This window comes from Dromiciops gliroides, chromosome 3 (genome assembly GCF_019393635.1).
Source record: "Dromiciops gliroides isolate mDroGli1 chromosome 3, mDroGli1.pri, whole genome shotgun sequence".
NCBI classification, from domain to species: Eukaryota; Metazoa; Chordata; class Mammalia; order Microbiotheria; family Microbiotheriidae; genus Dromiciops; species Dromiciops gliroides.
In genome coordinates, this window is record NC_057863.1 from 16,573,494 (window position 1) to 16,591,421 (window position 17,928).

At 40.7% G+C, this 17,928-nt stretch overlaps 1 protein-coding gene across 1 annotated transcript in view; it reads left to right on the forward strand.

Annotated features, from left to right (window-relative positions):
* GMPS (guanine monophosphate synthase) overlaps positions 1–17,928 on the forward strand; it is a 75,683-nt gene that overhangs the window by 15,772 nt on the left and 41,983 nt on the right. The window contains exon 2 of the mRNA XM_043994369.1: positions 15,871–16,052. Coding sequence (XP_043850304.1) covers positions 15,871–16,052 — 182 coding nt within the window. The remainder of the gene's footprint in view (positions 1–15,870; positions 16,053–17,928) is intronic.

Genomic DNA, 17,928 nt, shown 5'->3' on the forward strand with positions numbered 1-17,928 from the left:
GTACTAGGTACTCCTGACTCCAGAGCCAGTGCTCTATCCACTGCGCCACCTAGCCACCCCTCATTCTGCTTTTTAAGAAGTTCTTTTCTTCACTGAATTTTTGTACATAGTTTTCCATTTGGCCCATTCTGCTGCTTCTTTGGGGGGGGGGCAATGAGGGTTAAGTGACTTGCCCAGGATCACACAGCTAGTAAGTGTCTCCATTCTGCTTTTTAAGGAGTTCTCATCAGTGGATTTTTATGTCTCATTTTACCATTTGGTCTATTCTGTTTTTAAGGTGTTATTTTCTTCAGTATTTTTTTTTTTGTGCCTCCTTTTCCAAGCTATTGATTCTTTTTTCATGATTTTCTTGCATCACTGTCGTTTCTTTTCCCAATTTTTCTTCTACTTCTCTCATTTGATTTTTTTTTTTTTGCGGGACAATTGGGGTTAAGTGACTTGCCCAGGGTCACATAGCTAGTGTCAAGTGTCTGAGGTCGGATTTGAACTCAGGTACTCCTGAATCCAGGGCCAGTGCTTTATCCACTGCGCCACCTAGCTGCCCCTCATTTGATTTTTAAAATACTTTTTGAGCTCTTTCAGGGCCTAAGATAATTCACATTTTTCTTTGAGGCCTTGAATGTAGTAGTTTTGATTTGGTTGCCTTCTTGCGAATTTGTGTTTTGAGCTTCCTTCTCACCACAGCAACTTGTTGTTCGGGATCTTTTTTTATTGTCTGCTTATTTTTCCAGCCTTTTTCTTGACTTTTACCTTCAAGTCAGACTCTGCTCCTGGGGTGGAGAGGGCACTGTCCCAAGCTTCAGATTTTTTGTGCAACTGTTTTCAGAGCTAGTTCTTCCAAGATAGTATGAACTAAGGAGAGGTGTGGTCACTGCTCTTCTGGCTTGTGCTGTGGTCTGTGAGCAAACACAAGCTCTTTTTTACCCTGGTACTGTGACCAGGGTTTCAACTCCCCTGAAGCTGTGAGTATTCGTATGCTAGTATTCCTCTTTGGCCTGGCACTGTGACCGTGACCTGAATATAGGTAATGCAGCGTTGTCCTGCCCCCGGTGCCAGCAAAGGGACCCCTGCAATCTTCAGAACAGTTGCCTGTCTGTCCCCCTTACTGTCTGTAGGCTGAGAGTCCAGAAGCAGCTGCTGCCCCCAAGGCCTGCTTCTGGTCTTCTGTGATGCAGCCTGGACTGGAGCAGCCTTTGATGGACTGAGCCCCACTCTCAGCCCAGTGTGACGGAGCTTCACTGCAGACCATCAGAATTGTCTTGGGCTAGAAAACTGTTCTACCCCGTTCTTTCGTGCTTCTGGCTGCCCAGAAGTTGTTTGGAGGGGAACTGGGGAGAGCTCAGGAGAGTCCCTGCCTTTTCTCCTCCATCTTGGCTCTCCCGCTGATGGTTCTGGAGGGATGTCAGGGATGTGGCTAAGTTGTTCCTAGGTAGACTGTTTTCTCTACTGTAAAATGAGGGGTTGGGCCAGCTGATCTCTCAAGTCTCTTCCAGCTCCCGGTCTGTGATCCCATAAATGCTGGGTCAGAGTTGGGCTTCTTGGCAAAGTCAGGTGACTGCTTTGGGAGCCAAGTTTTCTTATCTGAATGAGAAGGCTTAGGAGAGACTTTCTAAGGTCTCTTCCGGCTCTCAGTTCAATTAGAGTTAAAAATCTTTCCTCTCTGCTTTCCTCATGAGAAGCCAAGAGGCAGCCTCAGGCAGCCCCCACCCCTGGCACTCCTAAATGCCTTAGTTAACATGGAAATTCACATTGTACTATCCTGTAATTTCTATTGCAAATGCCTTTCGTATCATGAGGAGATTTCTGGGTACTGCCATGGTGCCATGGTGCCTTGGTGCTAGGATTTGTAGAATTTTCTTTTAAGGTAGCTTCTGTCTGAAAGATTGCTGAGGCTCTAGAATCAGCATGGACCCAGTAAGGTACCATTTGGATATTAGTTTAAAGTTTCCTGAACCATAAGCTGCGACAGTCTTATCAAATATACTGATCTTAAAGTTTTATTGTGCTTACTTTTTTTTTTTGTTAATTTGTTTTCAGTAAGTAAAAGTTTTATCAAGAGATGCTTCTGCAAAAGAATCAAAGTAGGTTGATGTGAGTGTCTGGGGATGGCTCCTGACCAGTGGGGCCTCCTTCACTTTCTCCCCCTGTTCTGACTCCTGGCAGTCTGACACTGGCTTCTTCTCCCACCAGGGAGGCAGGGCCAAAGGAAAAGGAATCCACCCAATTCTGCACCTTAATAGTGATAGGCCTTTCCTGTGAGAGAATGGAGACTGAGCTTACTCTGGCTTTTGAATTTTCTGGAGGTTTGGCCCAGATAAATTTGAGTATCTCCTATTCCCCTGAATGCAGTTGCCCATAGCCTGTGCAGGTCACACCTCCTGCACCGAAACCTCAGTGGATTTGAAGACTAGGCTGCCTGGTTAAAAATAAATGCAGTTTTATTATATATACACAAGGTAACAAAATGAATAAAAAGATAAGCTTCTGTCATGATTGAACAACAGTGCTTTCTCTAGTGCTTCCTTTAAATCAGGATTTTTCAGACCCAACTGTGCATTGTATCAAGATGACCCAGGAGAATGTGTCAATACTAGTGACATATTCTCCCTTCTAAAATAATGTATAAAAGTGGCTGAATGTCAAGTTTTCAGGATGAAAATCAGCTTTATTTCTCCTGAGGTCCTTTCCAACTCACAGAGTGCACGTGTGTGTGTGTGTGTGTGTGTGTGTGAGAGAGAGAGAAAGAGAGAGAGAGAGAGAGAGAGAGAGAGAGAGAGAGAGAGAGAGAGAGATTGATGATTGATGATTGATTCCTTTTTCCCCAGAGAATTTCCTCTACACTGTATCTACCTTGTCCCCCCCCCCCCCATCCTGGGAGTAGTGCATAGGCTTCTCCCTGGCTTTAGGATTCAAAGGTTCTAGCTGTATATTTGAAACTGCAAACTATTGTGTAGCCAGAACACCATCTTAAATACACTCATCATGTTGTTGTTTTTTAGTGAGGCAATTGGGGTTAAGTGACTTGCCCAGGGTCATACAGCTAGTAAGTGTCAAGTGTCTGAGGCTGCATTTGTTTTTGCTTTGTTTTTTGCGAGGCTATGGGGGAAGTGACTTGCCCAGGGTCACACAGCTAGTAAGTGTCAAGTGTCTGAGGCCGCATTTGAACTCAGGTCCTCCTGACTCCAGGGCCAGTGCTCTATCCACCGTGCCACCTAGCTGCCCCAAATACATTCATCATGGCCCTGAAGTCCTGTTTGTATCGTGCTTAGAAAACGGTTATTCCACAGGCAACAGGAGGTCAGTTGTGTTCAGGTTATTAAGAATTCTAAATTGGACTTGCTCTGTGTAACTGAAAAGGTTTCTGAGCCCTCTCGGTGGCTCACTTCTCTCAAAAACCCAGCTGAGCAACTAGGACTTGTTCTCTCCCGTCTTCCTTCCCTTCCTCCTCTCTGCAGCAAGGTGGCTCAGTGGGTGGAGCACTGACCCTGGAGTCAGAAGGACCTGTGTTCAAATCTCACCTCAGACACGTACTAGCTATGTGACCCTGGACAAGTCACTCAACACTAGTTGCCTTCAGCATCTGAGGCCATCTCCAATTGTCCTGATGTCTATCTTGCCACTGGACCCAGATGGCTTTGGAGGAGAGAGTGAGGTTCGTGACCTTGCACACCTCTCCCTCATTTGAATCCAGTTCAGTGGAAATCCTGACATCACCTCGAAAACAGCAGCAGCCTCTGACACTGTTCTTCACCCTCTTTTCCTGGTTACTTTCTTTGCTAAGGTCTCCTGGCGTTCCTCACTCCTGGCTCTGCCCCTTTGCTGGATCCTCAGCCAGGTTGTACTCACTAAAAATGGGCCTCAAGGCTCTTTCAGAGAACTCGATCTGGCTTAAACGATCTCCTGAGCTTCTGGTCTCCCATCTCTGGCCTCTTATTGGGCATCTCTAGTGGGATCTCTCACAGGAGCAAGACCGTGAGGAGAGCCTGTTTGATTCCCAAACCTTTTCTGGTTTAGCCTTGAAGCTCAGCTCCAGGCTTTGTTGGCTCAGGGCTCAGCAATTTTCATCAGCCCAGAGCTGCCTTTGACTGAACCAGGTCCAGATCTCTCTGTTCTTGTTTGGTGATTGACACATCTGATAGAACTCTATAAAAAGCTTAGTTATATTGTATGTCTTCGTAATCCATAGTAACAGTAGCTAACATTTATATAGCACCTACTGCATGCCAGCCACTGTGCAAAAGCACCTTACAAGTATGGCTTTCTTTGACCCTCACAACAGCTCTGGGAGTTAGGTGCTATTACTATTCCCAATTTATAGTTGAGGAAATTGAGGCAAAAAGAAGTTAACTGATTAGCCATAGTCACATAGCCAGTAAGTGTCTGAAGCCAGATTTGAACTTGGGTCTTTCTGACTCGAGGCCTCTATCTACTGTACCAGCTAGCAGGCGTATAATTCATATGGCAGCTCTGGTTTTTTAATTGTTCCTGAGCAGAGATTAAGCAATTAAGTAATAAATATAAGACTTACAGGGGGAATGATCATAGAATATTAATGTGTCTACCGGGAGTTTAATAAATATTTTTAAAAATTTTGATGTCTCTGGTTTAACAGGCATGTTTTCAATGTCTACTGAGTGGATTGTGCCAATATGCTGTGTTGGTGGTTAATAATTGAGTTTTCTATTCCATAACATACTCTTATACTTTTATGTCTGGGGATTCTAGTCTGAATTGCGTGACCTGGATTGTTGTCGTGTACATGAAAGCAGTTGTTAACATGTCAAACAAAGGAAATGATTATTTACATTTAGTTTATTTGCATAATTTCCTTCCTTTCCCCATAGTAATGTTCTAAAATAGAATGAAACCTTAGGATTATGTGAACTTCTGAGTCCTGCTTTTGACCATAACCCTCAACTCAGAGAAAACATCCTTTAAGTGATGAATTTAAACATTTAAATGAAGAATTCCTTTAGAGACTTGGCTTTTGTGTATGATAGCATGCACATGAGAGGATCAGGAAAGGTCCTGGCAGGAGTGATCCAGGACAAGCACTTGGATGTGATCAGTTAGTAAGCATTTATGAAGCACTTGCTGTATGCCAGGCCATGTGCTAGGCTCTGCGTATACTAGGAGAAAGCATGAAGCAGCCCCTGCTGTCTGGCCAGAAGCCTGTCTGGTAGTGCCCTAGTCCTGGGCCAGCAGCTGCCTGCATTCTGAGGGGAGACACCACAGGGACGGGGAGGAGTACAAAGAGAACAAATGCAAGTAGATACAAGATAATTTGAGGGTGAAAACCTGAGCAATTGAGGAGATCGGGATTTCAGGGCCAGAGCTTCCTTTCTTCTTGTTTTTCTGCTTTGGTTGAAGGGGAAAGTGACCAGGTTGGCCTCCTGCCCATCTTCTTTCTTCCTTCTCTTCCTCTGGGGTTAGAGATGTTAAGATAGCTCAGGGAAGGTAGAGAGAAGAGAAGCAGATAAAGTGACAAAGGAGAAAGACCTTGGGCCCTTAACAGAGTGATATGGTGGGAAATGGGGTACGGGGTTAGGGTTCTTAGGAATTCCTCTTTAAAGAATTACACCCTCTTGCACACAAAACGTAGTTAGAATAAGGTGGCAGTTTATTTAGGAGCAAGGGAAAGGAAGAGTGGGGGGAGGGAAACCATGAAAGAAATCCTTGGACTTTTCATGGGGAGATTTGGCATAAAGTACATGGCTCAGAGGTACCAAATCTCCTCCAACAGGAGACTGGAAGGTACTTTTATAGAGGACTGATGGGGGTGGACCATCTGCCCGTGAAAAGTTCCTTTAGTGAGAGAGGACTATCCCCCACTGGTGGTAGCTGGGGGAATTGGGTGAGGAGTGGAGGACCATCCCCCACTGGTAGTGACTAAAGGAATTGGGTGAGGGGTGGCTACAGATCCCTCTTCAGAACACAAAGGCGGCAATCACACCCAAATTTATCTCCCCAGGGTAAGGGAGACCAGAATGAAGAGTAGGAATCCGAAGCTAGCTCAGTCCGATTTGGTTCAGCTTATCTAGGCGTTATCTGTCCTCTGGTTTAGTTTCTCAAGAAGATTCCTTGGTGTGCCCCAGAGAACTTCTGGGGTGCTCTGCACCCCATGACAAGAGGGAGTGCTAGCTGGCTTGCTTAGGCCTCCTTTCCTCTTCATGGCTTGTGTCAAGCATCCACGTGCTGTGCCTCTATGGTGCCAAGGTTCAAAGTTCTGCCTCCTTAATGGAAGAGTTGCCTGGGAAACTTGGGCATCTCAGTCAGTGACTCCCTCAGGTGTGAAGGTGGCTGTGGATGTGCATGTGAGGGCTAGATGGGCTAAGAGGATTTTAGGGGACATTCTTTGAATAGGACACAGGCAGGATACAGTGGGGTCTTAGCCATCTACATCCTTCAGGGAGGAGTGTTCTGGATCAATGAGGTTTTAGGGAACAGTGCCGTTGTAGCACAGAGACTGGAAGGAACCCATCTCAAAGATTGGCTGCATTATCCGGCCTTTTCCAAAAGAGTGTGTGCTGATCACCACGAACTATTTTAGTTATCATTGGAATCGCCAATTACTGTTTGTCCTTTCAGTGAGGGAGGGCTGTGAAGTCACCAGCCTCACTCTCTCCTCCAGAGCCATCTGGGTCCAGTGGTAAGATAAACATCAGGACAACTGGAGATGGCCCCGGGTGTTTGTAGTGATAGGCCTTCCTCCAATGGTCTCCATAGTTTGGCTTTTTTGGGGTACCTATTTGAATGGTATCTTTGATTACTGGAATGTTTGTGTTGTGTCTGCTTTTAATTGTTTTCTTTGTTTATTTGCCTTCAGGCTTTGGGCTTTGCTGTCTGGATGCTTGGTCCCCTTGTCTTTCAGTTTTGCTGCTTGTTATCTGCTGTTTATCTAACCCAACTTGGTTGAACAGAACAAGAATAAGTCAGCTCTGTAGGAGGGCCTGAGGATAACCCAGGCTCTGTGTGGGGCAAGGATTTTGTGCCAGCTGCTGATTTTGAGGGGCTCAATGGTGTTCTTGCATAGATAATTAAGTGACAGGGTAATAAAACTTAAGACAGCAATGTGGCACTTTGTAAAAGTGCCAGATCTCTACCTTAAGTTTTATTATTTAATTTTTTTTAAATTGTGGACATTTGTAATTTTTTTTCCAGTTATTTAGATCTGATTTTATTTGTGTGAAAAGTGTTTTGCAATTGTTTTCATAGAGTTCCTGGATTTGTCTTGGCAGGTAGACTCCCAAATATTTTATATTGTCTAGTTACTTTAAATGGAATTTCCCTTTCTATCTCTTGCTGCTGAGCTTTGTTGGTCATGTATAGAAATGCTGATGATTTATATGGATTTATTTTATATCCTGCAACTTTGCTAAAGTTGTTAATTGTTTCAAGTAGTTTTTTAGTTGATTCCCTAGGGTTCTCTAAGTATACCATCATAGGGGCAGCTAGGTGGTGCAGTGGATAGAGCACCGGCCCTGGAGTCAGGAGTACCTGGGTTCAAATCCGGCCTCAGACACTTATCACTTACTAGTTGTGTCACCCTGGGCAAGTCACTTAACCCTAATTGCCTCACTAAAAAAATAATAATAATAATAAAAAACAAGTATACCATCATATCATCTGCAAAGAGTGACAGTTTTGTTCCCTCCTTGCCTATTCTAATTCCTTTAATTCCTTTTTCTTCTCTTATTGTTAAAGCTAACATTTCTAGTACAATATTAAATAATAGAGGTGATAATGGATGTCCCTATTTCATCCTGATCTTTTTTGGGGGGGGTTAAGTGACTTGCCCAGGGTCACACAGCTAGTGTCAAGTGTCTGAGGCCGGATTTGAACTCAGGTCCTCCTGAATCCAGGGTCAGTGCTTTATCACTGTGCCACCTACCTGCCCCATCTAGTGTTTTTAATAGAAATGAGTGCCGTATTGTGTCAAAAATTTTTCTCTACATCTATTGAGATAATCATATGATTTGGGTTAGTTTTGTTATTAATGTGGTTGATTATATTGATAGTTTTCCTAATGTTGAACCAGTCCTGCATTCCTGGTATAAATTCCATCTGGTCATAGTGCATTATCCTGGTGATTAATTGCTGTAATTTCGTTGCTGATATGTTATTTAAGATTTTTTGCATTGATATTAATTAGGGAAATTTGTCTATAATTTTCTTTCTCTATTTTGGTTCTGCCTGGTTTAGGTATCAACACCACATTTGTGTCATAAAAAGAATTTTGTAGAACTCCTTCACCTATTTTTCCAAGTAATTTGTATAGTATTGGAATTAATTGTTCTTTAAACGTTTGGTAGAATTCACTCGTAAACCCATTTGGCCCTGGAGATTTTTTAGGGAGTTCATTGATGGCATGTTCAATTTCTTTTTCTAAAATGGACTTATTTAAGGATTCTATTTCCTTTTCTGTTCATTTGTGCAGTTTATATTTTTGTAAATATTCATCCATTTCATTTATTGTAGAAAATTAAGTATTTTTTATTTTCCTGTCTCCTACAAAAAACCCCCCAATAAACAAGATCAGAGAAATTAATTTTCTAATATCTCCTACAAAAGAAAAAAACATATCAGAGAACATGTGTCCTGCAGGACAAAACCAGATCAGAGACAGACAGGAAAAACATAATACCAATTTATTTTGTCCCAAGAAGAAACATGATCATGTGGAGACCCCCTTCTAAGAAGGGAGCTTGGGGACTCCCTCTTTCTGAGTGTATGTAATGTGTTTTTTTTTTTTTTGTCCACTGGTTACAGTGTTATCAGTTTCAATAGTATGAATCAACCCAGAAACAAAAGCAGTTTAACAATTTCAGTTATAACAAGTATGGAGGAAATACAGAAGCATCATGATAAGATTACAGGATTCCAAAAAAGGGTTTGGCAAGGATGAGGGCACCCAGATTTCTCCATAAGATAGGAACTTAATATCTTGAGGAAAGAAGTCACCAGGTAGGGACTTGTATCTGCTAGCTATCTGGGTTCAGTTTGGAATTCAGTTGAAGGATATTTGGCTCCTATTAACCCAGAGTTTCATAAAAAATACTTTTAAATAACAAGGCACCTCCATCAAATCCAGGTGATCCATATATTTATATTAACGCAGTTGAGTAAAATAGCTCCTAATGATTGCTTTATTTTCCCCTTCATTGGTGGTAAATTCACCCCTTTCATTTTTGATAACTGGTAATTTGGTTTTCTTCTTTCTTTTTAAAATCAAATTAACCAAAGGTTTATCTATTTTATTGATTTTTTTCATAAAACCAGCGTTTAGTTAACTGATTAAAATTCTATAGTTATCTTACTTTCAATTTTATTAATCTCTCCTTTGATTTTCAGGATTTCTAATTTAGTATTTAATTGGAAATTCTGGATATGTTCTTTTTCTAGCTTTTTTAGTTGCATGCCCAGTTCATTGATCTTCTCTTTCTCTATTTTATTCATGTAAGCATTTAAAGATACAAAATTTCCTCTTAAGAACTGCTTTGGCTGCATCCCATAAGTTTTGGTATGTTGTGTCTTTGTCATTCTCTTAGATGAAGTTACTGATTGTTTCTATGATTTGTTGTTTGACCCACTCATTCTTTAGGATGAGATTGTTTAGTTTCCAATTAATTTTCAGTTTATCTTTCCATGGCAATTATTATTGCATCACGATCTGAGAAGGATGAATTCACCATTTCTGCCTTTCTACATTTGACTGTGAGGTTTTTGTGCCCTAATACATGGTCAGTTTTTGTGTATGTATCATGTACTACTGAGAAAAAGGTATATTCCTTTCTATCCCTCTAGTCTACCATCTTTTGTTTTTTGTGTGTTATAATACTCAGGATAACTTAGTCATTCACAGTTATTCTACGAACAATATTGCTATTACTATATACAACACTTAGTTCTGCTCATTTTGTTCTTTATTATTTCATGCAAGTCTTTCCCTATCTTTAAATTTACATTTATTTACTTATTTATCTGAATCCAGGCACAGTGCTTTATCCACTGTGCGACCTAGCTGCCATTTCCCTGTTTTTTAAAAAATCAGCCTGCTTGGACCAGGAGAACATTATACATAGTGAATGCAACATTGTATGATGATCAACTGTGATAGATTTGCCCGGGGGGGGGGGGGGGGCAGTGAGGGTTAAGTGACTTGCCCAGGGTCACACAGTTAGTAAGTGTCAAGTGTCTGAGGCTGGATTTAAACTGAAGTCCTCCTCCAGGACTAGTGCTTTATCCTCTGCGCCACCTAGCTGCCCTCAACTGTGATAGACTTAACTCCTCTCAGCAATACAATGATCCAAGACAATTCCAAAGGACTCAAGATAGGAAATGTTCTCCACATCCAGAAAAAAGAACTATGGAATCTGGATGTAGATTGAACCATATTGTTTTTATTTATTTATTTTTTAATTTTATATTTTTTCTCCTTTTGTTCTAATTCTTCCTTCACAACATGACAAATACTGAAATATGTTTATTGTTACTGTACATATATAACCTATATCAGATTGCTTCCTGTCTTGGGGAGGGGGGAGAGAAAAATTTGGAACTAGAGATCTTACAAAAACAAATGTTGAAAACTATTTCTACATATCACTGGAAAATAATAAAATACTTGTATGATGAAAAAAGCTACACCATATAAGCATTTAAAAAAAAATCAATCTGCTCATCATTTCTTTTTTCTTTTTTGCAGGGCAGTGAGGGTTAAGTGACTTGCTCAGGGTCACACAGCTAGTAAGTGTCAAGTGTCTTAGGCTGGATTTGAACTCAGGACCTCTTGAATCCAGGACTGGTGCTTTATCCACTGTGCCACCTAGCTTCCCCCTGCTCATCATTTTCTTATAGCAAAGTAGTAATCTATCACAATCATATACCACAACTTGTTCAGCCATTCCGCTATTGATGGGCATCCCTTCAATTTCCAGTTCTTTACAACCACAAAGAGAGCTGCTGTGAATATTTTAGAACTTACAGGTTCTTTTCCTTTTTCCCTTATCACCTTGGGAAACAAACAATAGTGGTATTGCTGAGTCAAAGGGTGTACACAGTTTATAACTCTTTGGGGCGTAATTCTACATTGCTCTCCAGAATGGTTGGCTCAAAAAAACCCCCAAACCAAAAACCAAAACAAAAGGAGGCAGCTAGGTGGTGCAGTGGATAAAGCACCGGTCCTGTATTCAGGAGGACCTGAGTTCAAATCCGACCTCAGACACTTGACATGTACTACCTGTGTGACCCTGGGCAAGTCACTTAACCCCCATTGCCCTGTCCAAAAACAAAAACAAAACAGAATGGTTGACAGTTCACAGTTCCACAAATAGTGTAGGTGTCCCAATTTTTCCACATCCCTTCCAATATTTGCCATTTTCCTCTTACTATCATTTTAGCCAATCTAATAGGTGTGAGATGATTTCTCAAAGTAGTTTTAATTTGCATTTCTATAATCAATAATGATTTAGTACATTTTTTCATATGTGTATATATATATATCACTTTGATTTCTTCATCCCCAAAATGCCTGTTCATATTTTTGACTGTTTATCAATTGGGAAATGATTCATTATAAATTTGACAAAGTTCACTTTTTTTTTAACAGTAAAGAAATGTTTTATAATCTGCCTTCAGGGACCATGATTGGCCATAGCATTTAATCTGTGTCATCAAGTTTTTTCAGTGTTTTTTTTTTTAATCAGTGTTGTTATCATTGTGTATATTTTTTTTGTGGTCTGCTCTCTTTGCTCTGTGTCAGTTCATACAAATGTTCCCAGGAATCTGAATTCCTCATGCTCATTGTTTCTTACAGTACAATAATATTTCATTATATTCATAAACCAGTTTATCTAGAAATTCCAATAGAGAGGGACTCACTTCCTTTGATTTTATTCTGTTTTGTTTTGTTTGCTAGTACAAAAATTGTTGTTATGACTATTGCTCTCCCCCCCTCCCCACCCCCCCCACACAAGTCTTTTCTGTTATTGACCTCCGTGGAGTGTATGCCTAATAAGTGGGTCAACCCATGTGAACATTTTAGTTAATTTTTCCCATAATTATATTATACAGTAGTTGGATGTACTCACATACCAAGGGTGTATTAGTGTGCCTGACTTCCTATCACTCCTTCAACATTGATTAATGCTATTTTGGGGGGGGGGCAGGGCAATGAGGGTTAAGTGACTTGCCTCGGGTGACACAGCTAGTGTCAAGTGTCTGAGGTCAGATTTGAACTCAGGTCCTCCTGAGTCCAAGGTCAGTGCTTTATCCACTGCACCACCTAGCTGCCGTGATTAATGCTATCTTTTGTCATCTGTCAGTTTGTTGGGTGTCAGTTGAAACTAGAATTTACATTTCTCTCAAGTTAGTGATTTGAACCATTTAAAAAAATGTTTTTTGAGGGGCAGCTAGATGGCACAGTGGATAAAGCACCGGCCCTGGATTCAGGAGGACCTGAGTTCAAATCCAGCCTCAGACACTTGACACTTACTAGCTGTGTCACCCTGGGCAAGTCACTTAACCCTCATTGCCCCCCCCCAAAAAATGGTTTTTGATCATTTTTTAAAAAATGTCCTTTTGTAACATCTATTGGAGAACTGTTCTTAGTCTTATATATTTGTATTCCTTTTATGTCTTTGATTTCAGGGGTTTCTTCTTGGAAGAGTTTGATGCAAATATTTTTCCTATTTACTTGGCAAGCTCTTATTTTAGGTGCATTGATTTTGTTCCTGGAAAAAACAATTTTAATTTTATGTAATTAAGGTTGTCTTTTGCCTTTACTCCATTTTTGCTTTTGAATTCTTATCAACAATTGTGAAAAACACTGCCTTTTTAATTTCTAAGATGTTGTGACTATTTACATTTTGGGCAGCTAGGTGGTACAGTAGATGGAGCCACCAGGCCTGGAGTCAGGAAGACCTGAGTTCAAATATGACCTCAGACACTTAATAGCTGTGTGATCCTGGGCAAGTCACTGTGTGCCATAGTTTGTTCATCTGTAAAATGATCTGAAAAAGGAAGTGGCAAACCACTCCAGTATCTTTGCCCTTTGTGGGATCAGAAAGAGTTGGACACAACTAAAATGACTGAACAACAACAAAATTTACACTTAGGTTGCAACAAGTATTTTTATTCCATGTTGACACATCTTGTAAGTCAACAAAAGAGGCAGAGGCAGGAGAGATTCCAGCCCTAATTTCTCCTCACTCTTCAGTCCACTTCTCTATTCACAACACCAGGCTCTTTAGTTAGTGTGTGTGTGTGTGTGTGTCTCATTTGTTTAGAACTTGGACCAAGTGTAAGGGGTGGAGGTTTAATGCTTGTACTTGTTGAGAGAGGGGAGGTGATGTATGTAGTACTACTGTCATGGCTTTACCTCTAGGCTCCTGAGTTCTTATTTGCTCTTGTGGAAGCTTCAGGTAAGGAAACTGAAGAACTTGCATTGTGATTGGGCAGCTTCTGTCCCTGCTACATGTTTTGGTCCTTCTTAGAAAGTCACACCATCTGTCTCCTTCAGCTGTAACTGTTGGTGGAATCTCACCATGACTTTCTTCTTCGATATTATCTTACTTAGATCAGCAGTTTGCCTTAAGCAAACAAAGTTGTATTTGAAGTTCATTTGCATTTCTCCTCTAGAATCCTAAACTGTGATAGGGTGTTGAGATAGGATGAGAACCCCTTACTATCACCTTTTGTGAACCCCTGTTAGTTTTACACAGGACTTTTTTTCACAAAATCCCTGAATGCGTAGTTGGGGAGAAGTTGTATTCCTTCTCTCTCTCTCTCTCTCTTTCTCTCTCTCTCTGCCCCCTCCCCACAATAGTATTACATCACATTGATAAGCATAATTTTGGCCATCCCCTTAATCTTCCACTTCTTTGTTACAGTCACAAGAGCTACTATACAAATATGTTTGTGTGTATGAATCCTCTCTCTTTTTTTGTTCTGTCTGGGGCATAGGCCTGATCTGGTATGGCAGGGTCAGAGTATGCATTGTTTAGTAACGTTGGGTATAGTTCCAAATTATTTTTCAGATGTCTGGGCCAATTCATAGCTCTACCAACAACAGTCTGTTACTGTGTCTGCTTTCCCAATATTTGTCATTTTCTTCTATTAGTTAACTTTCCTAACCAACCTAATGGGTCTTAGAAACTCAGAGCTGCTTTAATTTGCTTTTCTCTAATTATTAGTTATTTGAAACATTTTATCATGATTATTTTTAGCTAGGATTTCTTCCCTTAAGAACTAACTTGTTCATATTTTTTCTCTCTCTCCCTTTTTTTTTTTTTTAGTGAGGCAATTGGGGTTAAGTGACTTGCCCAGGGTCACACAGCTAGTAAGTGTTAAGTGTCTGAGGCTGGATTTGAACTCAGGTACTCCTGACTCCAGGGCTGGTGCTCTATCCACTGCGCCACCTAGCCGCCCCTTCTCTCTCCCTTTTTTACGGAGCAATGAGGGTTAACACAGCTAGGAAGTGTCAAACTCAGGTCCTCCTGAATCCAGGGCCTGTGCTTTATCCACTGCACCACTTAGCTGCCCCCTCATCTGTTCTATTGATAGATATCTCTGTTTTCTTAACTGGTACCAGATCATTTTGATGATACTGCTCTGTGTAAGAGTGTGGAATCTAATACTGCAAATTCAGTTTCATGGAATCCTTAGAGATACTTCTTAGAATTGCGTGTTTTAGTGTGAAAGTATGTATCTTTCAGTGTGATGAAACACATTTGATAGAGGTTGATGTGGTGTTACCAATAGGAAGACCTAACTCTGGTTTGTTGTTAGACCTACAAATGGCCTTCACAGCCCAGAAAAGGCTAAGGTCTTCGTTTTCACCCGGCATGTTGTGGGGGGGAGGTCTTTGTTTTCTATGCAGCAGAGAACCTGAGTTAGAAAGTTCTTCAAAGGACCATCCAGGTGTAAGCCAGTGGGGAGCAGGCACCTGGCTGAGGGCAGAGAGCTGGAGCCCAGGCCATTGTTTGAATCTTGCCTCCCATTGTTGCTGAGTGAACTATGATCATGTCAACCTACTTGCTGGAGCCTTGTTCTCTTCATCTATAATAAGGCCCAGTACTTGCACCTTCCAATCTCATAAGGTGGTTGTCAGGAAATTGCTTCGTAAACCTTAAAGTTATACCTAAATGTGTTACTATTTTTTTCTTGCTCCTGTTAAAGCAGTTGACTAAAATAGATTTTATTTTCAGATTTTGTAGATGATATATGTATTCTTCACTGTTCAGCACCAATAGCAACTCTGCTTTAGATTTTTCATAGACGTTATCTTTGTTCCTATGAAATGGAGAAGTAAAGGCTTTTAAAGGAAGTTTATAAGTTTGATATTTTAGAATTAAAAGTCATTTAAATGTCTAATGGATAATCCTGAGACCAGAGGGAGATTTCCTCAGAAAGCACAGATAGTAATTAATTTTTTCCTCTTTAAAAATTGCCTGGTTTGGTGGTTCACAAATCAAGAGGGTAAAAATGGTGAGGGTTTTAGTTGTTGGGGATTGCTCTGAAATGAGAGATATCAACAAGTGTGGTCAAAGGGCTGACTTGGACTTTTTAGTTGGAGATATTTGTAAAAACTGGATTTATATCAAATGGCATAGGTCAGGCTTACAAGCAAGCTCTGAATCCATTTTCCTTGCAATACACAGGGAAAGTTTTTCATTTTCAGTTGTTAACACCCCCTCTGTGTGGATAGTTATTGTTAACTATCCTTTTATGAAATATTTTGTCCTGGTGACTCACTAGGTCCCAATTACCAATTTTCCCTTCTATATTTGTTGGTATAGACGCCATGACTCCTCTCTTCTTAGCAGTACTCATTTTCATAATTAAAAATCTTTTTGTAAATTATCTTCACAGTTGGAGAATGCTGGAGGAGACCTCAAGGATGGCCGCCACCACTATGAAGGGGCCGTTGTCATTTTGGATGCTGGGGCTCAGTATGGAAAAGTCATCGACAGAAGAGTGAGGGAGCTGTTTGTGCAGTCTGAGATCTTCCCTCTGGAAACACCAGCGTTTGCCATCAAAGAGCAAGGATTTCGGTAGGCTTTGCTGCTGCTTTGTGCAGCGAGGTTTCATGACTGACTTTGATACTAATAGATGTCTCCATGCCATATTCTGAGAGGCTTTTTTCTGTATTTGGGCACCAAGATCCTCAAAGAAAACAAGACATTTACCAGAAATGGCCCAGAGTCACTCTCATCTATTCATTCATTCATCCATCCTTTTATCTATGTATTTATCTATCTATTCATTCATTGATTTATTATCTATTTATCCAATCATCTGATTATTCGTTTATTTATCTATCTATCTAATTAATTTTTGGAAGTGTCCTCAGTTGTTATAGTTATACCTCTTCCATGGGCAAGCTAAGGGCAGTTGGTGACCCAGTCAATAGCCCTGGGCCTGGAGTCAGGAGGACCTGAGTTTAAATATGGCCTCACAGACTCAGCTGGGTGATCCCGGGCAAGTCAGTTAACCTTTATTTCCCTCGTTTCCAAATCTGCAAAAGGGTGATAATAACAGTCCCTCTCTCCTAGGGTTGTTGTGAGGATCAAGGGAGATAATAATTATCCATTGCACAGCACATGATGCCCGGAATATAGCAGGTGCTCTATAAATGCTTATTCCCTTCTCCTGTGCTCTTATGATAAAGACAGAGCATTTCATCTGTTTTCTTATGTGACAAAGTTTAGAGGCCAATATTGAAGTGTTAAGCAATTGCCAGTGAAGGAAAGTAGGGGCTCTCCTCGTATCCTTTTCCTTAAAGAGAGAACTTGTAAAATGGGTCTATTCTGACCTCATACAGAGGAGATTTAGTTCCAAAATACCGAAAGGGGCTCTTAAATCTAACCCAGAAGGTAACCTGATGAGCCCTGAGCACATCGTAGCAAGATTCTCAAGTATTCTGTTTTTGAGGCTGATTTTTAAAAAGTTTTTATTGATACTTTATATCACCCCAGTATCTTATGTATCGCTTCAGTGCCCTCTGCCTCCACTCCCAGAGAACCATTCCAGAAACGGGCAGTGGGTGACCCCGTGTGCACCTCCCACCTCCACCAGAGGGCAGATGGGGTCTTTCTTCATCTTTTTCTTTTCATGTCCGTGTGAGCTTTGTAATTTTGTTGTTTCCATTCCCATGATAGTTTACTGTGTATGTTGTTTTCTTGGCTCTACTGACTTCACTTCGAATCAGATCATACCAAGGTCATTTTATGTTTCTCTGAAGTCATCATACATCCTTTCTTACAGCTTGGTCATCTTCCATTCCATTCATGTACTATAGCTTGTTTAACCATTCCCCAATCAATGCTTATCCACTTTGCTACTGTTAGTTATCACAAAAAGGGCTGCAATAAATATTTTGGAGGATACAGGGACCTTTTTCTTATTGACAGCTTCATTAACGGAATCTTCGGTTCAAGAGGTACGGACATTTTGGTCACTCTTTCCATAATTCCAAATGCTTTCCAAAACAGTCGTACTGTTTCCCAGCTCCACCAACAATGTGTTAGCATGTTTATCCTGCAACCTCCAACTTTGAGTATTGCCACTTTTTGTCATTTTTGCTAGTTTGCAGGGTGAGTTAAGCCTCAGGGTTGTTTTGATTTGTATTTCTCTTATTAATGTTTTAGACTTTATATTATTAATGTTTTCGTGTGTTTGTGAATATTTTGCCATTCTTTTTTGGGGAAATGTTTGTTTATATCCTATTGAATATCTATTGGGAAATGATTATTAGATTATTATATGCACATATACACATAGATGTTGTTCAGTCCTGTCTGACTCTTAGTGACTCAGCATGGGGTTTTCTTGGCAAAGATCCTGTAGTTGTAGTTTGCCATTTCCTTCTCTAGCTCATTTTACAGATGAGGAAACTGATTAAGTGACTTGCCCAGAGTCATAGAGATG